This window comes from Pollachius pollachius (genome assembly GCF_949987615.1).
Source record: "Pollachius pollachius genome assembly, chromosome: 12".
NCBI lineage: Eukaryota > Metazoa > Chordata > Actinopteri > Gadiformes > Gadidae > Pollachius > Pollachius pollachius.
This window is the reverse complement of record NC_136945.1, coordinates 4,714,310-4,740,195: the sequence shown is the minus strand read 5'-3', so window position 1 is coordinate 4,740,195 and position 25,886 is coordinate 4,714,310. Positions and strand designations below refer to the sequence as shown.

General features: G+C 45.2%; 1 protein-coding gene across 1 annotated transcript in view; it reads right to left on the bottom strand.

The window, feature by feature from the left end:
* Positions 1 to 25,886, bottom strand: part of itpr1b (inositol 1,4,5-trisphosphate receptor, type 1b) — an 88,187-nt gene that overhangs the window by 51,406 nt on the left and 10,895 nt on the right. The window contains exons 6-37 of the mRNA XM_079747617.1: positions 25,097 to 25,255; positions 24,150 to 24,248; positions 23,007 to 23,090; positions 22,508 to 22,654; positions 22,051 to 22,146; positions 21,208 to 21,252; positions 20,082 to 20,236; positions 18,049 to 18,148; positions 17,660 to 17,820; positions 17,204 to 17,345; positions 16,834 to 16,992; positions 15,680 to 15,852; positions 14,704 to 14,823; positions 14,113 to 14,307; positions 13,399 to 13,650; positions 12,586 to 12,727; positions 11,702 to 11,858; positions 10,457 to 10,647; positions 10,135 to 10,261; positions 9,962 to 10,016; positions 9,387 to 9,552; positions 8,720 to 8,887; positions 8,478 to 8,549; positions 7,975 to 8,112; positions 7,652 to 7,777; positions 7,051 to 7,251; positions 6,425 to 6,676; positions 5,321 to 5,446; positions 4,959 to 5,087; positions 3,702 to 3,822; positions 2,201 to 2,385; positions 318 to 466 (exon numbers count right to left, since the gene is read on the bottom strand). Coding sequence (XP_079603743.1) covers positions 318 to 466; positions 2,201 to 2,385; positions 3,702 to 3,822; positions 4,959 to 5,087; positions 5,321 to 5,446; positions 6,425 to 6,676; positions 7,051 to 7,251; positions 7,652 to 7,777; positions 7,975 to 8,112; positions 8,478 to 8,549; positions 8,720 to 8,887; positions 9,387 to 9,552; positions 9,962 to 10,016; positions 10,135 to 10,261; positions 10,457 to 10,647; positions 11,702 to 11,858; positions 12,586 to 12,727; positions 13,399 to 13,650; positions 14,113 to 14,307; positions 14,704 to 14,823; positions 15,680 to 15,852; positions 16,834 to 16,992; positions 17,204 to 17,345; positions 17,660 to 17,820; positions 18,049 to 18,148; positions 20,082 to 20,236; positions 21,208 to 21,252; positions 22,051 to 22,146; positions 22,508 to 22,654; positions 23,007 to 23,090; positions 24,150 to 24,248; positions 25,097 to 25,255 — 4,592 coding nt within the window. The remainder of the gene's footprint in view (positions 1 to 317; positions 467 to 2,200; positions 2,386 to 3,701; positions 3,823 to 4,958; positions 5,088 to 5,320; positions 5,447 to 6,424; positions 6,677 to 7,050; positions 7,252 to 7,651; positions 7,778 to 7,974; positions 8,113 to 8,477; positions 8,550 to 8,719; positions 8,888 to 9,386; positions 9,553 to 9,961; positions 10,017 to 10,134; positions 10,262 to 10,456; positions 10,648 to 11,701; positions 11,859 to 12,585; positions 12,728 to 13,398; positions 13,651 to 14,112; positions 14,308 to 14,703; positions 14,824 to 15,679; positions 15,853 to 16,833; positions 16,993 to 17,203; positions 17,346 to 17,659; positions 17,821 to 18,048; positions 18,149 to 20,081; positions 20,237 to 21,207; positions 21,253 to 22,050; positions 22,147 to 22,507; positions 22,655 to 23,006; positions 23,091 to 24,149; positions 24,249 to 25,096; positions 25,256 to 25,886) is intronic.

Sequence of the window (25,886 nt, the reverse complement as noted above, 5' to 3'; positions counted from 1 at the left end):
CAGTACCACAAATATGGGTTTATGGATAGTGGGGGTTTTGATAACCATAACTGAAAATTTCAAGAGTTTTCAATTTACGGTATAGGCTGCAGAATGACTTTTACAGAATTTGAGGAAAAAAAAAACGTTACAGAAACAATAGGGGACCAAGCAGCTTCGCTGCTCGGACCCCTAATTATTATTGATTGCTGTCGGCATGTTTTTCAACAGATATCACCCACAATGCCTCTAAAACAAATAGCCTACCCTAGCTTCAAAGGCTGAGCTACAGTCGTCCCTCGGACTGCCTGTCCATCCTCGGAAAGAGAAGGACTCACTTTGAGATGAATCCTCCACTCTCACACTTCTTGCGGGCCTCTGTGTTCTCAGGGAAGAGCAGCTCGGGCCGGTGAAGGACGTCCACCAGCACTGACAGCTCCGCCTGCACCAGAGGCCTTAGGCGGTCCTCCAGGGCCGACACTATGTCCTGGAGGGGACAGAGGGGACAAGGGTGAGAACAGACAGACAATATGTCCTGGAGGAAACAGAGGGGACAAGGGTGAGGACAGACAGACAATATGTCCTGGAGGGGACAGAGGGGACAAGGGTGAGAACAGACAGACAATATGTCCTGGAGGAGACAGAGGGGACAAGGGTGAGGACAGACAGACAATATGTCCTGGAGGGGACAGAGGGGACAAGGTTGAGGACAGACAGACACTATGTCCTGGAGGGGACAGAGGGGACAAGGGTGAGGACAGACAGACAATATGTCCTGGAGGAGACAGAGGGGACAAGGTTGAGGACAGACAGACACTATGTCCTCGAGGGGACAGAGGGGACAAGGGTGAGGACAGACGGACACTGTCCTGGAGGGGGCAGAGGGGACAAGGGTGAGGACAGACGGACAATATGTCCTGGAGGGGACAGAGGGGACAAGGGTGAGGACAGACGGACACTATGTCCTGGAGGGGACAGAGGGGACAAGGGTGAGGACAGACGGACACTATGTCCTGGAGGGGGCAGAGGGGACAAGGGTGAGGACAGACGGACAATATGTCCTGGAGGGGACAGAGGGAACAAGGGTGAGGACAGACGGACAATATGTCCTGGAGGGGACAGAGGGGACAAGGGTGAGGACAGACGGACAATATGTCCTGGAGGGGACAGAGGGGACAAGGTTGAGGAAAGACGGACACTATGTCCTGGAGGGGACAGAGGGGACAAGGGTGAGGACAGACGGACACTATCTCCTTGAGAGGACAAAGGATACAATGTTCAGGACAGACAGACACTATGTTCTGACAAGGACAGAGATACAGGCGCTATACATCATGTCTGTGGTCTGTTGATAAAGACGGAGCATTGTAAATATGTCACGTTATGTAATGTGACACAAAAATCATTGTTGGCCATTGTTGAAGGGGGTTTTCAGTCCCAGCCCAATTGAGCAAAATCTGAAACACAACCGTTCCAGCAGACACTGACTCATGTGTTCTTGGTGGGAAAAGTAACTTTAGGCTGAAAAAAACACTTCCCGGACACAACACGAAATATTTCGACAGAACTGACATGTGGCGAACTGACCTAAGCACCCTACAGTAAACCACGTCCACTCCTCTCATTAGATTGCAGATAAAGAGTCCCATTAGGGAAGGACTTTTGTACTAGTACAATAAGCCATGGTCAGCTCTAGATAATACATTTTATGTTTGTTTTAGATTTTTACTTTAAAGTAGTACTGAACGCCCTCATTTTTGTGTTAATTAAAAACATTGAATGCATTTAAAAAAGATTTACACAAGTAACATCTTTGTTTTGTTGACTTCTGAAACTCTATTCTTCAGAATGTTCCGGAAAGAAGTGAGGCTAGCTGGGCTGTCCGACCGCTATGTTGTTTAACCAAATTCCAGAATGTTTTTTGCACAAGATTGTGTGTGTGATTTGCGAGGGGTTTGGTTTTGATAATCAGGAGTGGGTTGCTCGGGAATGGAATCGGTTAGTGTGTGGTATGCTGTTTTAGAAAGATCATGGCCTTTCACACATAACCAAAAGAGTTAAATGTATCTTCATCTATCGTGAGGTGTGTGGTGTGTCACATTTCCTCCTCAATTTTAAATAATTTTGATGGCCTTATGGCTATATTTTAAATCTGAGAGATCTGTGTTCAAACAAAAATGTCTAATATCTCATGGCAACACAGAGTGTGTGCGTGTCTGACCTGCAGCCTCTCGATGATGTTGCGGTAGTCTTTGGAGGAGGGCAGGTCTGAGTCTTTCCGGCTGGTGTTCTTGGCCGACAGCCTCCAGTTCAGGATGCTCTTCTGCACCACGTTGTTGGACTTGACAAACAGGTTGTTCACCTGGCTGTCCAGGTCCACTGGGATGGCGATGGCCCGGCTCTTCGCTGGGTAAGGACGAGGAAAATCAGTTTACAGTTCCTTTGTTACACCACCATTGAGCATGTGCTTTCATCCAAAGTGACTCATAGTGAATTCAGATACATGTGTAGAATGAAATCACTTTATATTGCCAATATATGAACAGGTTGTAATTTAACATTAATTCAACTTGACCTTACTTAACTGACCCTGAGGTGACATCTAACTGCAATTACGGCAAGAGGGTTTGTTCTTCCATGATTGTTTAACTTGTACAACGTTATTTTGATGACTATAACTTATTTTTGTTATTGTCTCAATCCACGGAGTTCGAAACTCCACTGCTCTGAATGCACTGGCTTGAGCACGCTGCAGTTCACTTACCAGCCAAAGGGGCCATTAATGAGAAGAGAGAGGTTCTTACACATAAACTGCTATTCCACAGTTTTTTTTGTTCACTTCACCATTAAGTAAACAACTCACAGTCCTCTTGTTTCATCCTTAGTAGTTAACCAAATTCATCAACCTATAATTATCGCTATCTGTTATATTCTTTGGTACATTGACCTTGATAGAAGTCACAACAAGCCAATTATTACTGGCACTGCGGTACGTGATTGGTTTTGATAACAAAATAGTGTGCAGTTTTATCGCAACAGCTTGGCTTTGGATACTACATTGATCCAAAGATTGATAGCCTTCTTTTTGCTATGAAGAGGACGCAACCTCAAAAGTCTCTTAAACATGGGTTGATTCAATAATGCCCCCAAAACACACAGATACACACCCAGTTATCATAATCCTCCTTATCCGCAGACTGACATTCTCTGCACTATTTTACACTTGGATTGAAAAGGGAAAATCTATTATAATTGAATCCTTTTAATACATAGGATATTTTGTTGAACCAAGGATATGCTTAGTCTTTTCGAGGCTGAGGCTTAAATTTATTTTTCACTGGTGCAATTGAAAAAGGCTGCATATATGTGTGAGAACTGATTGTTGACTGGACTTTGTTTGTCCAATATTTATTTCAGTTTTCTTTTTTTCCTGTTTCTGATGTAAAAATACATTAATTTGCATAACCTTTGAGGGTCTTTAGACCATGATGGAAAGCAGAAGACAGGCTGAGGTTCCCTTTTCATTCCTGGGACTAAAATCACTGCATTACCATTAACTCAAGGGACTTACCAAAGGGCTCGCAGCGAGACATGTCAATGATGCTCAGGTTGTTCGAAACCCCAAACCCTTCCTGCTGGCAGTCAATCACCCTAAGCCCTATACTATCCTGACTACTTTGACTTTGCTGCTGGCCCTTGGGGATCATGCGGTCATATCTTACCCACGTCCGAGAGCACCTTAATGCAGGCCTCCACCGAGGCCTTCTGGACAGGGTTGAGCCAGTTGCAGTGGAATACCCTGAAGACCCCCTGTAGCAGCTGGACAAACACTGGCTGGCGGGTCTGGCAGCAACGACAAGAAAAGCAAACGCTTAAAACACTGCCAAAACCCGATCAATAGATCGGCTATGAACCAGATCAATAGATTGGCTTAAACCCTATCAATAGATCGACTATAAACCCTATCAATAGATGATCGTAGCTTGTAGTTGAACAACTAAAACGACTTAATCCTTTAAAGTGGCTGAGAACTTATCAAGGGCCCGAAAACAGAGGGGCCTTGAGAACTGCAAACACAGAACGGAGGCCTGTCATGGGGGGGAACTAAGGTCATGATGTCATTTTGTTTTTAGTTTTTCGGTTCGGACAAAGGTTCGATGACAAAAGGGATTGACAAAGGCATACTTTTTTTTCCCGCTATATTTTGGGAGAGGGAAAAAGTGGGATTATCCAACAGAAACTGCTGAACTTAACCTAGAACCTTTTGTATCTTGTATCTTTCCTGTATTCCACAATCGGCATCCTTGTCATTGACTATTCAAACCAAGTACCTGTACGCATGACAATACTTTGTTCACCATAGTCTTATCTACGGCGACAACATGAGGTAGTTGGTGGAGTACAGGTCCAGCTCTCCATGAACCAGCTAGAGATTGCAGGATTAATACTAAACCACAATGCCACATGGGAGGAGGGAGGGAGGGGGAGAAGACACAATTCAAAGTAACTATCCTCTAAGAAGAGACATGATGCAACAAGGATGGGAAAATACATTTTCTAGACCTTGTGCAATGGACCCACGCACACCACTGGGAATCACAACGAATTCTGACTCTTTCACAAGACAGGCAGCGTGAAATGCAGTTACGATCTTTAGACATGCCGACGACAAACAACAAAGCAACACCCAGGTACGGGGAAGACAAGGTATTACCAATACTTACATACAAATGATGAGCCATCTGCACAAGGGCAACAATGTCACATGTTACCGTATTGCACACACGTGACATTCATTACATATATGTTAACACGTGTATCACACGTTTACAGCAAAACTTTTCCTAAAAAGAAAACGAAGTGACCCTCCCCCATGAATAAACAATGAACAAAAAAGAATCAAGAGTTGGATTCTTTTGATGAGATGCCTTGAAAGGGTTGCGGGGGAGGTTGGCTGGTCTGCCGCTGCTGGTGGTTACCTGCAGACTGGTGCTCTGGTCGGAGAAGGGCGAGCTGAAGAAACACGTGACGATGCTCATGACCGTCTCGGTGACGTATCCCTCCAGCATGGTGTCCGCGTGCTTCCTGTCCGTGGTGTTGTTGCACACCTAGAGCCGCAGCAGCAGGAGGCAGGGGGGGGTTAATCATGCACCGTTACTGGATCACACTTCCTGAAGCCAAGACAGGCAGGCTTAACACGCTGGGCCCGTGTCACCAGTCACCTGGCCGTTACGTCACGTCTCACATGGCATTCCCTGCTGTCGCTCCCCATCTCTCTCTCCCGTCTCTCTCTCTCTCTCTCTCTCCGTCCCACCCCCATGCCTCTCTCTCTCTGACTCACCCTGCAGATGTCCACCAGGAAGTTCTCGAAGAGCTTCCACATGTGGTTGGAGGTGTAGATCTCCTTCATCTCCACCTCTGTGTCCACGTAGCAATGGTTAAGGAAGTTGATGTAGGCAACTTTAATCTGGAAAACACCACTGCTAATCAGTTCTCCGAACGCACACAGACGCACGTTTCAAATACATGAATCATTACTGTCAAACGTATGGAATAGCAATGTGCCCATTACTCACGATGATTCAATTATATTATATGCAAATTGACCATTACATGAACGATAGGCTAACACAGGATCATATTTCGATTTAAATTTGCATGTGTTAAACCACAATAGTGGAACAAGCAACCTAGTGACATGCGGTCTGCAGAACACATCTTCCGTGCCCATCTCATCAATAAACAAGTTTTTATTGTTAGCTTTTATGTTTTATGTAAGGTATAGTGTATAGAATGCCATTATTATTAATGCCAATAGTCATTATTGGGAAAATAAGCCCCGACAGGGTCCACCGGACATCGACGCGAAGCGGAGGTGTCTTGCTAATTTTAAAAAATGGCCGGCGTCGTTCTTACATTATCCCGCTTATTACACGGCTACTTGCCAAAACAAAAAATAACTTCACACAGTGTGTCTTTTTACAATTTATTTGTTACAAGCATTTGTAGTGTTGATCAGCAGAGAAATAGTCCACCACAGACGTTGATGTTGCTTAGCAACCGAGAACACTGGGGTTGATAAGTTACCGGACTACTTGCAGAGTGCGTTCACTTGCATGGGCCCTTCACAACTTCCGGTGGTGAATTATATCTCATAATTCACATTGCTAAGTATAATTGATCGCTGTCAAGGAAAGTGGATTTTTTGCCGTCTTTCGTAGCAGTGTTCCACGGCATTGAGAAGAGCCGTGTAATAATGTAATTTAGGACACACTTTGTTGAGATGGTCCATCTCTGTCCCTCCCAAACTTAATAAGCTCTAGAATCTAAAGTAAATGATTCCATTGTTGTTATTTCACTCCAGCACTTGACTGCTCTACCTTAAAAGTTCTAGATACTTTAGACACCGCCGTAGTTCAACCCTGTACTCTCCCCCTCCCCCTACCTCAGGGATGCAATCCTCGTGGGTGACCACGCGGACGATGTCGTCCAGCGGCAGCAGGGAGTTGCACTTGATCTCGGTGTAGACGTTCTTGCCCTCGGTGCAGACGGCCAGCAGCTCAACCAGGTGGATGTGGTACATCAGGGCACTGTTCTCGTCCATGCGGCCGCGCTCCGAGCGCATCATCTGCACCAGCGTCTGGAAGGAGGCGCGGTCGTTGTAGAAGACCAGCACGTCCTCGCCCGAGTTCACCAGCTGAGGGGGAGTTCAGACAAGGGGGAGAAAAGCCCGGAGGCAGTGTCACGAGGGGCCGAGGAATACGTTGACTGTGTTGACGTATAGGTACGGTAAGCTAAGAGTAAGGCTAAGATGGCTAAGGCTAAGACTGCTAAGAGACAGTGGTGTTACAGCAATGACAAAAAATGAATTAAAAATATTAACAAAATTTGAATTATTTCATTAGGAGCATTGGAATATCAGCAACATATAGCATACCTCCAAGTACAAAATAAATGAAATCCATCAAAAGAAAATACATGCACACATCATCTGTACACATTCACATTAGAAAAGAAAAAATGCCATCAGTATGCACCTCCAATAATTGACACAGGACGTATCCCACCTACCTCGGCCATCACGATGTCCTGGCACTTCTTGATGAACTTGTTCTCCGCCTTGACGATGGTCTGCAGGAACTTGAGGTACTGCACGTTTCGGCCGTGCGTCTCGGTGCAGTGGACAAAGTGTTGCACCACGCGCTCGTTTATCTCGCTGCACAGCTGGAAGTTGTTCATGAAGATGTGCTGCATGGTAACCGCCTCCAGGATCTGAGGAGGAGGTGGGGGAACATAAAACATACCTATTTAGTGATACCTTATACACGCCAAAGAACCAGAAGGTAGAGGGTTCGATCCCCAATAGGACTATGTATGCATCAAGGTTGCCTACGGACATTGGGGATGAAACCCAGTACCTATTGAATGGGGGTGGAACAAGCTAATCCTAATAGCTAATATAATAAATAATAAATAATATATCTTTACTCACTTATTCCTATTCAGAGCAAACATACATATATGCATGAAATCAGAATATTGAATCAATCAAAATGTGATATTCGGCAGAAATGCTGACAAAGTCTGTGGATTTCTTCCTGAACATCAAGCCACAGGAATTAATCTTAGTTCCATGAGCTGTGAGGTGTGTCCCTCCTCCACACCACCTTACCCCAGGGTTGAGGAACAGGTTGATGTGTTTGTGAAGGAGAATCTGGTTCTGCTGGTTCCCCGCACAAAAGTTCTGCAGGAACTCATGAGCCAGCTTCATGATCTCCTCCATGCGCACATCCTCACCCTGGAGGACGGTGTAGAAGGAATGCGCATCAGGAGGCCATGCATGAAGCCCATTAACAAGACATAATGATGGACAACAATGGATGAGGATCAAATGATCCTCTTCATTCTAAAGTGCCCTCCCATTAAAGGTGCGAAACACGACTTACCCCAGCCCTTTGTTGTATCTGTGGTATGGAGTAGGATGATATGACGTACCTTCTCATAGGGGATCTGCAGGAGCTCCAGTACCACGCTGTGAGCCCCCATGTTCCTCAGTAACCTCTGCTGCTGCTTCCTGGTCTTCTTCCCCGACGCCCCCTCCTGGATACACAGCTTACTGAGGCGTAGCAGGATCTACACACACACACACACACACACACACACACACACACACACACACACACACACACACACACACACACACACACACACACACACACACACACACACACACACACACACACACACACACACACACACAGGTGTTAATCAACTTTTCATCATTTAGATGTATGTAATCAAAGTGACCTTGTGTCCTTGAGGAGCAAGTAGAGGTTAGGCTTGTACTAGCTCAAGGATGCCTACAGCTAAGCTGCGGATATGAGGGGATGGAACCCAGTAACTGTTGGTACTGTTCCCCCCTCCCGAAATCTCAGTGGAAGCAGCAATACAACCAAAACCCCCAATGGATGGATAGACTGTGAATAGATTAGTGGTACCTCCTTGACGACTCTGTAGTTGTAACAGCTGGCGCTCTCCGACTTCTTTTTGTCTGATCCACTTGAGTCTCCCTAAGCAGCAACACAAGCCAAATCAAGGCAATGAGACGAGGAGTCAAGATGAAGCCACCTTGTATGAATCAGTGTTTACATCATGCAACCTTAATGATACAACTCAAGTACTCTATTGATAAACAGTGCCTGTTGGATCCTGCTTCTTTTTGCCTTTAGTGCCGTCAAACCTTTTTCTTGTGGTCAGACTCTGAAGGCCCGTCCCCATCGTTCCCATCCTCCCCCTGCCTCTTGTAGACCCAGAGTTCAGACTTCTCCACGATGGAGCGCAGCTGGTCCAGGTCTGACTTGATCTGCTTGTAGTTGTCCACGTCTTGGCTGGTCACCAGCAGCTGGACCTGGATGGGTTGGAGAGGGAACTTCTGGTAAATATCGACCACCCTGGAGGAGCTTGCTTCTCACGGTGGGGCGTGGTTGAGCTTAGTGAATTATTCTGCCTCCGATAGTAGCCGTAGGCCTCTACAATATCGGCGCTGCCAGAAGTGTCAGCCACCCACGTCGGCCGGCTGAACCACGGATGGAGCGCCGCAGAGTCGATCCACTGCGGATGTTCCGCACACAAGGATACTTCTGGCTTTAAGTGTATTTAGGGTTATAAGTTTACGGTCGGCTATTATTTATACAGGACTTCATCGCAGTTAGTCTTCATGGGCCAAGATTCTGAAGACATCAACTGACGTTAACCAAAACCAAAGCCCAGTAGAAAAAGAAAATATGACAAAAGTCCACAAAACTGACAAATGAAAAGACAAGAAAAGAGTTCAATGTCATGGAGGATGTCTCCCTTCCCTTATACTTCCCATCTGGGGTTAATAGAGTCACCTGTTCTTAATGTACCTGTTTGAAGGCCATGAGGACCTCCTGCCTCTGGCTGAAGTGTCTGAAGAGGAGGTGGAGCGCGCCAGACACCAGCGGAGGGTAGTCGTGCATGGTGAGGTGGAGCAGCACCCTCAGGAAGGTGCGGCCCCCGTGGTCGTCCAGGTCCAGGGGGGTGTTCTCTTCACTGCGGAGGGAGAGGGAGGGACTCGGAAGAATTAATGGATGATATCCACAACGATTTACACCAGCAACCCCAAGTCAAAGTGTTGTTTATCAAATGCACCGTAGAACACATGGTCATTCTGGGTAAGGCAAGGGTCAGCTGCATAATGAATATTAAAAATATTAAAAGAAACAATGAAAACTGTATAATATGTATATTTTAAATTAAAATATAATTTCATTAAAATAAAATGCAACATATTTAAAAAAGTATTACCTTAAATTACCTTGATGTTCACTATAGCTTTATATTATTATTATTATTATAATTATTATAATTATTATTATTATTATTATTATTATTATTATTATTATTATTATTATTATTATTATTATCATCATTACTACAATTATAGCTTAAGATGCATCACCTTCCACCAAAGATCCCTTCAGCCTGTTCTTCAATGTTCTCAAAGTCCAGATTACCTGGTCACAATGAAAATAAGCAGCAGATACCAGTTACAAATCAAGTGATGGCCTGCTGGGGGATGAACCACTCAGCTCTGTCCAGAGGCTTCCATGGGCCCTGTCTTTGCATCTGTACCTGTCAGGGGGTTGACCCCATCCTGGCTGGTGCTGTTGTCTCCCTGGGGGTTGCTCTCGTCAAACTCACGCTTGAAAATACACAGCAGGCACGAGATCCTGTAGTCCAGTCGCACATTCAGGATAAACTAAACTCAGGGAAAACACAACCGAAAGACCACATGTCAGCAATAGAGGAAGACGCAGTTTTGTTGTTTACAGACTGTTGACGATTAAGGGCAAATATGTATAATCTATTAACATAAATTAGGTTTTCATTTCATATTTGACGTCAACGATGTAAATAGAACTCCAGTATTGAGGAGACTATGAAGGGGAGCCACCTGTAGGATCTCGATGATCTTCAGCTTGGTGTCCATCACCATGATGTCCTCCCTCTCGGGCTCGATCTGAGCCTTGACCACGTCTCCCTCCGGCTGGTGGGTGGGCGTGGTGGGCAGGAAGCCCCCACCACGCAGCACCACCTGGGTCATCAGCTCCCCCACGCCATGGATGGACTTCATCACGTTGCTGCCTGCCGCACGCAGAGAACAACAACCATGAGCAACACGTATTTGCAAATAGTAAATACATAGTATGAAATACTATCTATGAAAATAGGCTTACTCAATACACACTTATACTCAAAGTAATTGGTATACAATGTATAATATAGAATCCCAAAGAGAAGGACTACATGATGTCTCAAGGTATCCATTTGGCTTCATTTGATCCATATATTGAAATTGAATTAGAAAGTGTTTATTTATACTGTTTACTAGCCCTGTTTTAACTGGTCTCTAAGCTGCCTTATACTGTTTACTAGCCCTGTATTCAATTGGCCTCCGAGCTGCTTTATACTGTTTACGAGCCCTGTTTTAACTGGTCCCCATGCTGCTTTATACTGTTTACTAGCCCTGTTTTAACTGCTCTCTAAGCTGCTTTATACTGTTTACTAGCCCTGTTTTAACTGCTCTCTAAGCTGCTTTATACTGTTTACTAGCCCTGTTTTAACTGCTCTCTAAGCTGCTTTATACTGTTTACTAGCCCTGTTTTAACTGCTCTCTAAGCTGCTTTATACTGTTTACTAGCCCTGTTTTAACTGCTCTCTAAGCTGCTTTATACTGTTTACTAGCCCTGTTTTAACTGCTCTCTAAGCTGCTTTATACTGTTTACTAGCCCTGTATTCAATGGCCTACAAGCTGCTTTATACTGTTTACTAGCCCTGTTTTAACTGGCCTCAATGCTGCTTTATAATATGTACTAGCCATGTTTTAACTGGCCTCAATGCTGCTTTATAATATGTACTAGCCCAGTTTTAACTGGCCTCCAAGCTGCTCTATACTGTTTGCCAGACATGCTTCCGGCACATTCTTGACATTGAACATGACTCATACGAAAGAAACAGTAGTAGTTGTATACTGACAATGGGAAAGGAGTCAATCAGCATATTATCATTTTGGTGGGAAAAGGTTATTAGTATGTTTACATCACATTACAAAGTAAGGTTTTAAAACCGACACAAAATATTAAAAAGACCTGCTGTGTCACAATAATGACAGTTTGACCATCCATTCAACTGTTAGAACCTTTGGTCTCCTCCTCCTCCTTATCTAGCTTGGTGATGGGGTAGATGGTGCTGACGTGGACACAGTCCAGGATGTTCAGCAGGATCTTGGTCAGGCGCAGTAGGTCTCGGAAGTTGTAGAACCCAAAGTAGATGAGGTTTCTCGCCAGGTTCACCACCTGCGTAGAACAGAGGTGACCTTAATAAAACATATCCTGCAAACGCTGTCTTCCACTTCCTATAGCTAAACTACACTATCGTGTTCGCTATCGTGTTCATAGAAAATTATGGTAAGATAAGATACACTTTATTATCATTGGAGGGAACATACAACATACAAGAAACAGTGCAATTCACACACACACACACACACACACACACACACACACACACACACACACACACACACACACACACACACACACACACACACACACACACACACACACACACACACACACACACACACACTGTATTACACCATGGGTCATGATCAGTAGTACTATTGCACAATTTGTTCGGCCCTGGGGGGATTTAGGATCCTTACTGAGGATCCTTTACTATTTACAAATATTCCTAAAGCGGTTCAGCCTGCAAGTGGGGACTCTGTAGCGTCTACCCGATGGTAGAAGCTGGTATTCTGTGTGCAGAGCATGTGTCTGATCAGATACAATTTTCTCTTCTTGTCTGAGCACAGACTGCTCGTAGATGGACTGCAAGGGGAGCTTTTCAGACCTCCCCATCTGAAAATTGCTTGTGTAGTCCATAGAATTTCTCTACATCTTTATTGATTGCCTTAATGTTCACCTCCACACTTGACACTCAGACAAATTACTAAATGTAAAAGGTAAATGTCAATGTTATTCCATTGCAATGCGTCAGAGGCGTTTCCTAGGAGAGCCTTACCTCAAAGGTGAGCTTGTTTTTCTCCCTGTCGTTGAAGGGGATATTCTGGGACACCACCTCCCTCAGGTAGTTCTCCACAAACTCCATGGTGAGACAGAAGCGCTCCTTGATCTCATCCCTGGTCGTTCCGTCGTTGTCGTAGCTGAATAAATAAAGATAGATACCGGTTCATATTTCCCCGCACTCGCTTGGTTGCACTGATTCATGTGGACATTTATGCCCTTGGTCAGGATTAAACACAGCCCCGCATTATTCTCACCGTAAGTTAAAAATGTTGGCGGTCTACTGAGTGTACGTGGGTCAGATGTGGATCCAAGAAACGCTCACAGAGCCTGGTATGCTCCTACTTACATCTTGTAAATCATGTATGGAACCACTTGCAACGGTGCAGATTTTGTTTTCCTGGTGGTCAAGTGCATGAATCTAGGATTTCTGCAGGACCTTCACTGTTTGCTGAGGTTTTTGATTTTCTACTGTATTTTCTTACATGTATTTTACTTATTGAGTCCCATTTCACTGATTTAGTTGAACAGCTTCCTTCAACAAACTAAAATTCATATACCAGTTATATCAACCTATTATATTATTTAATATTATATACCATATATATACCATATATATATATATATATATCATATCTAATTATTGTTATTTATATTACTGTAATATACTAATTGCTTTCTAGTATATTTATCTTTATATATAAAGCATTTTTTATCTTTCTAGCATATTATGCCCCAGATAGGTAGTTGCCATTCTGCACATCTGACCATGAAAGACATGAGGATGAACTTGACATGAGACTGGACTCACTCGTCGATGGCGATCTTGGAGGGGATCTCGGACCAGAGGCGGGCGTACTTGACGGGCGTGACCTGCTCCTGGGGGTCGCGGTCCACGTGCATGTGCAGCATCATGCGGCAGAAGGAGGCGCGCAGGTCAAAGGGCAGGTCTTCGTCGGACATGCAGCGCAGGATCAGGTCCACGTCCAGCTGGCCCGAGATCTTGTTGATGGCCAGGTACTGGCGGTCCAGACACATTCTGGCAAACAGGTTCAGCTGGTACCTGAGGGACAGAATCAGGGTAGCTGGATTGGTGAGGCTTATATGATAGCTCAAGCTAAAGTGCTAAGCAGCTGAGTTGAAATATAGTCGTTTATTTCTTAATTAATATTCCCTTTAGGTAAAAGCCCTAGAAGTGTACTCTTGAATATTTGAACATTAAAGATGTTTTAATACGATTCAATATTTGATGCTTTAAAGTTGGAGTAGTTTGGTATACTTTATGTAATCCATATTAAACCTTTTTTCTGCACAGGGTTCATGAACTACATGAATCCAAAAATAAAATTAGGATCCGTGTGTATTTGTGTATAAGTATGTATGTGCGCGCGCGTGCGTGCGCGCGTGTGTGCGTGCCTGCATGCGTGCGTGCGTGCGTGCGTCCGTGGTCGTACGTGCGTGTGTGTGTGCAAGCATGTGCATGTGTGCGTGCATGTATGTCTATACACAACGGGAGGCCTCAGACCTGTAGTAGCTGACCACCTCCTGGTCCTCCTTCTGCCCCTCCTTGGCGTCCTGGGCCAGCTCCCGGATGCTCTTACTGCGCACCTCCTTGCAGGGGTCCTTCCAGAAGAGCCACACCTCCTCCTCATCCTCCGCCTCCAGGGAGGGGCTCTCTCCGATGGCCGCCGGCTCGATCTCAAACCTGGACAGGACCAACCTGGGGGGACAAGACCAGAGGAATCAACCAATCATCATTTACACTAACATTTAGCACACTTTTTTTTTGCAATTCATCATGAATTTTTATTAAGATACATGTCATTAATGAGTAGGTAGAAGTTCTTAATGATGCCTCAAAAGTTGAGCCTGCCTACAATTAAGTTTGACACAGAACCTTTTGGCTGTGAGTCAAACAGCTTACCACAACGCCGTTCAGCCTTAGCCCCTTCCAAGACACCACCATCTAATCTCCCTGTAACCTTGTTTCCCTTTACTTACTTTTTAAGTCCTTCTAATGTTTTCTCACAAGAATGAACATTTTTTAAAAATATTAATTATCATAAGTATACAAAAAGTCACAAGACAGAGTGGTCTGCTGAAGCGAGCAGCCTACTTGGTCTCTATGAGGATGTCTGCGTTGGCCGGGTCCAGCACGGCGTTGCAGATCAGCTCCTGGGTCACAGGGATGGACTTGTTCATGGACACACACAGATCCGACAGGTAGTCCAGGAACCTAGTAGACACAACAAATACACAAACATACAGAAACGTCTGGGACACCGGAGATGAGATTTTGGCGAAGCGCATGGTTATTCAAGCCTTGTTGCCAGTATTTACCTTTGGAGGCTATGATGGGAGCTGAGGGAAACCTAATGGACCGGACCCACTCGCAGCAATATTATTTTAAAAGGCGCCATTAATTCAAAAACGACTGAATCAGCACCAGTTCCTATTTTCTGAACAACTCGACAGGGCTTCTAAAACCTGGCCCACTGTGGAATGTTTGCTCCGAGGGGACAAACAACTTACAGTGCCTGAGGTTCGTACTGGACACAGTTCATCACACTAAATCTGAATAAATCTGCATGTTTCTTCATGTTTGAGCAGCTGCTGTAGAACAATTAATCCCAGTATTTGGGATTAATTGAACCTAACCTACGGTTAGGTTAGGTTTTAACCTAGGTTTTTAACCTAACCCAAAATGCTCAATTCTAACACTAAACTTAACCGCCATGAAATGTCAAAAAAACCAAACCAAACCCCTACCCCAAACCTTATTGCTAACTCTTAACATAACCCAATCAACTCAAAGCCCCTGAACCTAACACAACCCGTATCCCTATCGGAACCCACCCCCAAACCCATAACATGACCCAACCTTGCCCTCTACTCATTTACATTTAGGGCACTTGGCAGACGCTTTTCTTCAAAGCAACTTTCAATAAGTTCATTTGTCAGAACAGAGAGAAACAAACCCTCATGTAAGCCCAAACTAACCTCTACCTCAAACCCTGTCTTAACCCACGGTAACCCCAGACCCAACCTTAACCCCCCTTTACCGAGACCCCCTGCATCATCACTGGTCTCACCTGGGCTCCTGGTTCTTCCGCACCAGGGTGACGAAGGTGTCGATCTCAGCGGCCGTGATGTGTTTCTCCAGCAGCTTGCGGTTGTTGTGCAGCAGGGCCGTGATGGTGTCCTCGGCCAGCACGTCGTAGCCGATCTGCTTCTGCATGAAGCGGAACTGCTTGGCGATGTACTCCTGCAGCCACGCCGGGGGAAACACAAGGGGGGGACGGGACACAGAAGGTGTAGGAAAACGAGATTAGAAGTCTCTTTGGTATACTGTAGGACTTAGCACATGTTTTGTTCGTGACCATGTAGGGGTTAGGCGTCTTGCTCAAGGACACCGGAAAATATAACCTTTTTGGCTCAACATCGAAACTCACAAACAAGTATCTAGTTCAAGACTAGGATATGTCACCGCAACGTGACTTTGTTGACAGATCTCGTGGGTGACTTATGTTGCCTTTCCCATAATATTCTCCACGTCAGCACGAGCTGTTGAAATATTACTCAAGATGGAATGACAAGACACACACCGAGGCGTGGATGTGGTATGTTTTTATGGTTACCTCTTCTTGGAAGTATGACTGTAAAAGGGGGTATTAAATACGATCCTCTCACAACAGAAACTTTTGCCTTGTTTTAGAGGAGGCTACGTGTCTTCCAAGTTCAAACGGTGCACATGGGAGGAGGGACTGTGTGACCCCACAAGAAGGCTGAACCAACCGCGACTCTGTATGCAAATGCTTTCAAATAGGCCTGCAGGTTTACCTCAAGAGGGAAGGGGTGGCGGCAGCTCAGGTCATGCTGACGTGGCCAAATATGCATATTCATCAGTTATGCAAATATTCGACAGGAGGGGTGATGGTGCAGAGAACGATGCACGACATCATTGCCCTCATTTAGAAATAAAGTTTAGAAGAGCGTTTGCCCTTCGTCAGTTGTCACCATTTTGAAAATATATCCTATCAACAGGATTATAACTCAAAAAGTCAGGGTGGGGGGGGGGGGGTATTACTGAATATGATTACAATATCCCTTGGTCAGTCAATTACATTTTTCCAATTTTAAGAAACAATCTTCTTGGTAATATGGCAAGGGTATGGACAGGTGTGCAGAGGAGCCTTCCGTTGGGGGGGGGGGGGGGGGGCAGGGGGGTAGAGGCCCCCCTCCTCACCTGGTTCTTGCGGTAGTCCTGCTGGGAGTGGCGCAGAACGCGGTAGCAGAGCCGGCAGATGTGCCTGAAGGGGGCGTGCCTCTGGTCTCCCAGCTCCTCCAGCCGCAGCATGGGGCCGTCCCCGCTGTCCGTGAACGGGGCCTGAAGGAGCTTGAAGATCTGCGGAGGGAAGGGCCCCGGAGACGGAGAGATGAAAGGCCAGGCCCCTTGAGTGCAACCTCTCTTTCAAGTCTCTTTTATTTAATATTTGACATTCATTACCTAGGCGAACATTGCCTCCTCACAATTTTTTTTAAACACGACTTCTTTGCAATCTGGAGAGGGGAGAAAAGAGAAAGAAAGAGCTGTGGAAGTAGATGACTCGACCGACCTGTTTGAGGATGTTCTGCTCTCTCATGAGCTTCTGCCTCTCCCTGTTGGGCTTGTTCACCATGATCTCCAGGACGTCCTGCCCGCTGTTGGGGATGTCCACCACGAAGAACACCAGGTCCTCCAGCAGCTTGGTCACAAACCTGGACAGAGACACAGACACTCCTTACTTTGTGGTCATAACCATTACACACATCCTATACTGTATATCATCCTTAACACCTACACCCATCAATACCCATCATTACAATTACACCTATCATTTCCCATTATCATAACCCCGTTTGTTTCATTACACCAAACATCATCAGTCCCATTAAACCTACGATTATCATGAGTTCCATCATGACCATAGCCATTATACGGTAATACACTTTAGGGCTACTATCCGAGTTGTAATGAATACAACATGGTTTTAAATGCTTACTGCTTGTTCCATCAAGGCCCCAGCACCTACCTCCTCTCATTCTGTGTGATTGTCCCCTTTTCCAGCTTCCCGGCAATAGAAGCCAACACTTTGCTGGCATCGTTGGCAAAGTCTAGATCACGCACTTCAGCGGGTGGCACGGGCACGATGGCAAACGCCTCTTTATCCTCCTTCACTGGCGAGGTCCCAATCTGAAACAGTTTATCAATTGGTCGTTCACTTCTTCCACAATAACCCCTTTAAATCCAGGCTGTATATGCAGAGATTATTGACATATACATCCCGGACTATTGATCGTGGAGTATACATTGTGGACTACCGATCTTGGATTAAACTTCATGGACTAAACATCATGGATTATATATCATGGAATGTACATCATGGACTATACATCACGGCCTACCGTACGTGCAACTCACCCGTAACATGACAGGCTTCTCCTCCTCCTTGTCAATGGGGTTGTTGGTGCTGTGCACCCACGTGTTGGTGCACAGGTGCCTCAGCCTCACGTACGAGCTCCTAGAGGGTGGAGGAAGGACGTGACGGAGCAATGTTACTGGGTGACCCGACATTGAACTCTGTAAGCTTTCATTTCTCACACCTTGGTCATAAAGCTGATGTGTTGTCCATAGGACACCGTTAGTGATGGTAAGTGACAGCTGGGATTAATAATAGCTTGACAGGCAGACATAGTCTTAACAACACCAGCCACCCACAGTCAGGCAGGTTGGTTGACATTACCACTGCGGCTCGAACGCTTTGACAAGAGTGGGGGTATTTGATTGTAAGGAGACAGCTACACGTGTGCGCGTGTGTGTGTGTGTGTGTGTGTGTGTGTGTGTGTGTGTGTGTGTGTGTGTGTGTGTGTGTGTGTGTGCGCATGCGTGTGTGTGTGGCCAGGGGGGTTAGGAGGGCAGCTGTGATTCCCCTTCTATATTAATGTAGCGAAAACATTGAGCAGAGCACCTTTGACAGATATGTAGAATATTGCATTTTGACAGTAAAAAGAAAATGTTCATAGTTTAAGAGAACATAAATATAAATATCTATATACATTTTAAATGAATTTTTTTAATTTATCAATTTATTAAAGATATGTAATTTACCAGTTATAAAATGAACTGCATAGTTGAATAATTGTGCATCTTTAATTTATAAGTTTATGTCATGGTCAAGTGGGTCTTGTAACTCTAGGACGTCTAGGATGTTTTTAAACGTGAGGCGATAATCCCGCAAGGACTCGTGTCTTCATGACCTGTCACTCAGCGCCACCAACGGCAGACCCTGGCAACAGCAGCTTAGTGACCCCTGGTGTCGTCGCTGTCTGTCTCCCTCTCTCTCTCCAGCCACGGCCACTACACCTGATCCATGGGCCTCATGCTGTGCATGTGCCGTCCCGATACCCTTCCCAGCCTGGGCCGCAGTCACTTTCTTGGCAGGTGTTACATAATGGTTAACCCAAAGCCTGCAAGGCTTATCCCTCTCCCTCCCTCCCTCCCTCCCCCCCCCCCCCCCCTCCCTCTGGTTGTGTCAAAGCCAAGGGACGCCAAACGACAGCGGCGGCGGCGGAGGCTTGATGCGTGCGGGCGCGGTCACCTGACCGAGCTCCACTCATGATAGGTGGCTTTAGGAGCGGCGTGTCCTTCTTATCTGATGGCGCACGGGGGACATTCAGAAAACCTTTCCGGCCCGTGATGCCGCTCATGCGATAAGGGGAAGAGGAAGCGGCGAAGGATAAACAAATCCACCCGGGAGAGGGAGGCCAGGTGCAGGACCAGGCGCCCGCTCGCACACAACGAAGCACCCGTGGGACTCCGCTTTGTGCGTGTGCGTGTGCGATATGGGTGTGGGTTATCGATCTCTTCCTTCAAGATCGATTTAACTTTTGCACTTCTGGTTGAGTCCCTTATAAACGAATGCACACTCTTATGTTTGATGTCGGCATGTTTGCGCACGTGCTCACACATGACCGGGTAAACCGTCTATAGCGGTGCTGCTGTGGGTAAAGGTGACATTTCTTCATTGAATGTCATAAACTGACCACAGTTATATATTTTTATACTTTTGCAAACAATCTTTGTCCTGGTTAATGATACCATAATGAAATGAGCTTCGTAGACCGTGAAAATGCACAGACACACACACACACACACACACACACACACACACACACGACGGGGACATATTGAAGCCTAAATACAAGAAGAAATGAACAGTAAACAGAGTGAAGGGTCAGGACAGAGAGTTATCCCCACCATGACACTCTTTCAGAGATGTCACGAGGGCCAGCAGGACTCATGCATGACGGCGTCATTCCTACAGACTAGCGTGTGTGTGTCTGTGTGCGTGTGCGGGTGCGTGCATGCATGCATGCATGCGTTTGTGTGTGTGCATGTGTCGTGGTTATGTGTGTGTCTCCATGCATGTGCGGGCTGGTGGGGGGGGCTCCCACCTGGGCACCATGGAGTCCCCTCCCCTCAGGGTGGTGGGGTCCAGCTCGAAGATGGAGGAGATCTCCATGCCATCAGGGACGGGCACCAGCGTGTACATCACCTTCCCCTGGGGCGCCCGGAGACGGGCACGCAGGGCCTCGTGATCCGCGTCCAGCTAGACATCCAAACAGAACCAGACTGAAGGTGTGACTGATGAGAACTGATATCAACTGAGCCGGACCCGGGCCCTGGGACACTTCCTCAAGGCCCCTACAACTCATTCCATATTCACAGATAAAAAACAAAAACAAATAGGGGAATCAAAATCATGATTTTTAGATTGTAAAATATGTTGTGTAAATATACGTATGTTTGCTGTTATATTATGCAAATTCAATCAGCCCAGTCCCTTGATGACACATTTGATTATGAGTTCTCCTTCAATGACTCTTAAAAAGGTCATTAGAGTTGAAAAAGTTATTGAACTGATCAGCGTATAATTATCGCAACATCCTCAATTATGTCAATCATCTTATTTTACAAGCGTATCGTTATGCTACTGACCCAAAATTTGCCTTGAGAAACAGTGGAAAATGACCAAGCCCTTGATTACAATTAATTTAACATTGTGGCCCCCTTAATCTAAATGAACACCCCTGCTCTTCACCTTCCAGTAGAATAGATAGAGCCTTCCGATGGTCTGTACAACACTGCCCCATGGTGGCGGTTTCTAAAGCACATGCTTCAAAAGAGACACCTTGTGGCCAACTACTGTCACAGCATCCGTTGCAACTCAATCGGATTAGGTAAAGGTTAATTTAAGACCCATGCAGAATTCAAGCAAATATATGTTACAACATGGAAAAATAAGGAACACTCATACACAGCAGAGGCAGAAAGCCCAAAACAGGACAGAGATGACCACAAGCCAAACGATAAAAAGACAAGAATTGACAACACTGTTAGTGACACCAGAAAATAATGGACAGTACCTGGAAGTTAAAAGGTGTAAAGTCCGCCACCTGAGAGGGAACAGAAAGACCCAGTGAAGACCCAGTTAGAGAGCACCATGGTAATGAGACAAAGAGGAACATAGAGGAACATGGGGTAACATGGGGGTCTGGAGAAGAGAGGAGGTGGACTTACTGAGGACCTCTGCTCAGCAGGCTCTTCCTCAAAGTCTGGGTTCACCTGAGAAAAAAAGACCCATAGCTTGAATTGTGTCCCCATTCTCTGCTCTGTAAACATTAAGTAATACAGAGCCATTTAGTTAGTATTGTGCTATCAAATTATTGACTTCATCTAGCTGTGTTAGAACATAATGTTATCCTTCATGTAACAGCTGGAATTGATAATGAAATAGATAGCAGTCATTAACCATTTAGTCTTTCTTAGTACACGTTTATCCAACTGACTTACAGTGGATTCAGATACATGTCATTAAGGAGAAGGTAGAGGTTGGAAAGTGAATATAGAGACAGAACACGAAGGAGCGGGTAGGGGTTAGATAGTAAATACCGATAGAGTACTAAGGAACAGGTAGGGGTTGGATAGTGAATACAGAGACAGGTCATCAAGCCTTATTGTTCGGACTGCAGGCATTTGGTTATTGAGCCCAGTACATCACATTACATAACATTTGCTCAGCCACTTTTATCCTAAGCAACTTACAATAAGTGCATTCAACCATGAAATACCCACAAGAAATGCGAGAATCATGAGAGTACATTAGTTAATCAAATAAGCGGATTGCCTCAAATGTTTCTAATTAGAAACAAGAGATTGAGAATGTGTTTTGGTGTGGCCTGAAGGGATGAGTTCTCAGTCTGCCTCGGAGGATTTCTAGGGCTTCTGTTGCCTGTTTGTCTCGATCAAACTCTTTCTCCCATTGCTGAGCTAGGACAGCAAACCACCAGTCCCTTTTGGCTGAAGGTCAACCCGCCCACCCACCCCCACACACACACACACACACACACACACTTCAACCACCTCTGCAGCCATGTAGCAGCCGGTGGCCAGGTGTTTGAACCTGAACAGGCTGTTCCAGTAGCCTGCCCCCCCGCGGCATGGGTCATGGTGGACCACCTGATACAGAAGAGAGGGGTATAAAGGTGTCACAATGACTTTTCCTTCATTCGGACACTGTTCCAGTAAATGCGCGCATGTGTCACTAAGCAGCATGCTGTTTGGGGGTTTCGCCCTGAGGATGACATCAGGTTAGGCTGAGAGCCTCGAGAACCTAACCAAGTACTTACCGGTCACACTTAAGGTCACAGTAAAACTCCAAAAACTATTATAACGTCACATTAAATCATTAATGAGGCATAAAATTGTAACGAATAAGGGATTGAGTGACAGAGGTGGGGAGGGTTAAATATCATCATTTAAATAATGCCTTCATGTCATTGATTAGCATTATTAGCCTAGGGTGCTAACAACGTCAAACCTCGATCTCCCAGAGTGCTTTGCTGCTGGTGGCGGAGGTGGCTGACTGGCGGCCAGTGGTCCTGAGGAAAACGTGCTGCTTCTTCCTGTGGTCGTCACACGTCAGGAACTTCTCCTGCTCCGCGTGGAACATCCGCACCACGTCGCCCTGGCAACACCGTACACACACACACACACACACACACACACACACACGCACACACACACACACACGATTAAAACAGTCATTGACACATGACATGTTTATGAAATCACTTTTTAAGACTTAGTGTTTCAAGTATCATTCAAGTATCAGGAGCTATATTCATCAAACACACAGTAGAGGGGTAGCTCTAAACAATTGCATTCCTAGTACATTATTGGACTGTAATGTAGATTAATTTCAACAATACAATAGGATAAGAAAGATACACTTTAAGTATTCCGATAATATGAGATTTGAGATTATTTGGAACCATATATTCATGCATTTAAAGAATAGTATTGTATGAGTTATTCACCCCTTTCAGGATGGTCTCCTTATTGTCACTCCACTTCATGAAGAGCGTCACTTTCCAGCTGGTGTTGCAGTTCACCGAGTTCACCTGCAGGGGGAGGACAGCGGTGAGATCGAGACTTTTCTCTCTTTTCGGGATCATTTAAATAAACAAATCAGTACAAATCCACGCTTGCTTATATGTTTGATAACCACGAAACCAACCCCAAAAAGATATGTTCATAAAGGTTTCTCTAGGGTTGATGATGTCAAATCTAATCTTTCAAAAAGTTTCTAGGTGGATTTATGTGTGGATATTTATCCCTCATATTCATTCATCTTTCATTTCATGTCTTCCCACATGGCACCTACTGCACTCCTCTTCAGCATTAGAAGCATATTTGTCCCAACTTTCTGTCCATCTTTTGAATGTTAGGTTATAAGGGGGTTTATCTCCACCCTTTGTAAAGGTTGGGATCAGCAGGTGAACATTTTCTTCAGGGGATCAAAAGACTTGAACAGGACTTGTTTTCTCTGAACAGAATCTATTGTTAAAGTCGCAATGTGTAAGATTGCACCCTTCCCTGTTAGAAGGCGGGAGACTCAGAATGAAAGAAAACCCTCAATAACATGTTCTGTCCACTCAAACTGGCTGTGCAACTATGTGACTCAAACCAGCATAGCTCGACTGGCTGGTTGCCGTCAGTGGAAGGAGTTTTGGGTGTGTCAATAGTAAGATTCTTGCAAACAATAATTTACCTGTAGAATCTATCGTAGGATGTGATTTTGCTCGTAATACTACTATGTGGCACCCATTGCTTTCCCTGCCATCTCTGGAAGGAGCGATCCCCAACTCTGCGTTCCTTCTCAAAATGTCTTCCTTGTTAATAGATAGAGTTTTTCTTTCTTTTGGGGAGCTAGGGTTAGGTGCTGTCGTAAATATATGCCCTGTATAGCCCTTTGAGGCTCAACTAGGATTAAGGGCTGTACAACTCTTTTTTTGTGTTACTTATATTTTAATGATAACATTATTAAAATCCCTATTGATTAGCAATGACTACAGATGTGTCCAAGTCATTTTAGTAGACAGTAGATGGAAGAAGAAGCTCTACAAATAAACCGAGAACATCCATGCGGGTCCAGATTCTGATGGGCCGGGCTGCTCTACCTCATTGCATCCTGGGTTATCCACCAGCTGGTGGCTGCTGGCATGAAGGGGCTGCCCAGCGTTCACGGGGTTGAGGACCACCTTATCTCCGATCACCACCTGCAGATCATAACACATAACAACAACCCCCGGCCCGCACGTCAACAACACAACAGAGCGCCTTCAGATAGGAACAATACGCATATTCTCTCTCTCTCCCTCCCTCACTCTCTCTAGTGCGAGCGCTGTGCTGTATCATTAGAGCCGTCTATTTTGAGCGATTTTCAACCTTGTCCTGCTGAAGGCAAAATAAGCATTTCATCTTTTAAGATCACATGATTACATCCATCACTTTAGTCTTATCAAGCATTTGGATTGTGAAAGAGTGTGTTTGTGTGTTTAGTCAGTTTTATTATTTAAGAACCAATTCTGTTAAGCATGGCGCGCGCACACACAAACACCTGCAAGTTGCTCAGAGACATCCGGAAATTATTTGTCGCTATTGGGACAAATAACAGATGCTCGCTGCAGGGTCCGTTTGGAGCACTGGAGCTTGGAAACCCCAGGGCTGTAAAGGGCGTTAGCTACGTCAGTGTCAAAAACGGTCCTTTAATTACCCGTCACTATCCATACTCTGCATTTAACAATGACTCATTAAGCCGAGAGCCAAAAGTAGCTCAACTGGCTGGAGCGACACAAGGTTTGTTTCCTCACCGTCAGCAGGTAGGGGTTAAGCATTTGACTCGAGGATGCTTAGAGGTAGACTTGCTGACATTTTTGTTTTTAACCTTTTGGCTTGGTAACAAACATACATCCTTGGCCCTAACCCTTAGACCTATCCTTCCCCCTTATCCTGCAAGAAATGAAACAAACAGTAGAGAGAGTGGGCAAGGAAGGAGGGCTTCACTCGTGATGCCAGAGCTCCATAACCTCTGGAGAAACAGTCCCGAGGGGGCCTTTCCACTCACGCTGTCCCCCAGGGAGCGCAGCTTGTAGAAGGGCTGGATGTAGAACCAGGAGCCCTCGTTGCCGGCCGAGTCCAGAGTCACTCTCATGGCGTTCTTCTCCAGCAGCGCTGGCAGACGCTTGTTCACGGTCAGGTATTTGTTGCTCTTCAAGTGTAACAGCTGTGGTGGAGGAGAGGAGAGGAGAGAAGAGAAGAGGAGAAAGGAAGGGATAATTAAGTAAAAAGGAAACATTAGGAAAATCAGGTTGAAACGGCAGGAGAAAGGAAGAAAAATAAACCAAAAAATATAAATATACAGCGGAATGCATTCGACTGACGTAACAATTGCTTACATTGAAATTGTTATAACACATTTAAATTTAATGTTGATGAATGTGAGATGTTTTACTTTATTCCCATAGAGGGAAAACGTTGGTGTAAGGTTGAACAACAGACGAACGCACCCATGGGAAACTGCTCTTTTGAAACATCATTGGCATTTTTTTCAGAATAACATGCTTAAAAAGACTCAAGAAATGCTTGGAGCAGGAATGTTATTTCATGACCATAGCTCCTTAAATAAACTGTTCCCCTTTTTCCCCCTAAGTCATTCAAATGCCTTAACTACTAACTTAAGACTGGCCTTACGTGACCAGCAGAACATCGGCCCTGTAAACAACTGAAACATTACTTTCCAAACTGTCAGAAGATATTTTACTTGAAGATTAACCTAAAATTCAAGCAGATATTTAAAAATAGAAAATGCATTTAATATCAATCATCTATGCTGGTTTATTTCCCAATGAATTAAG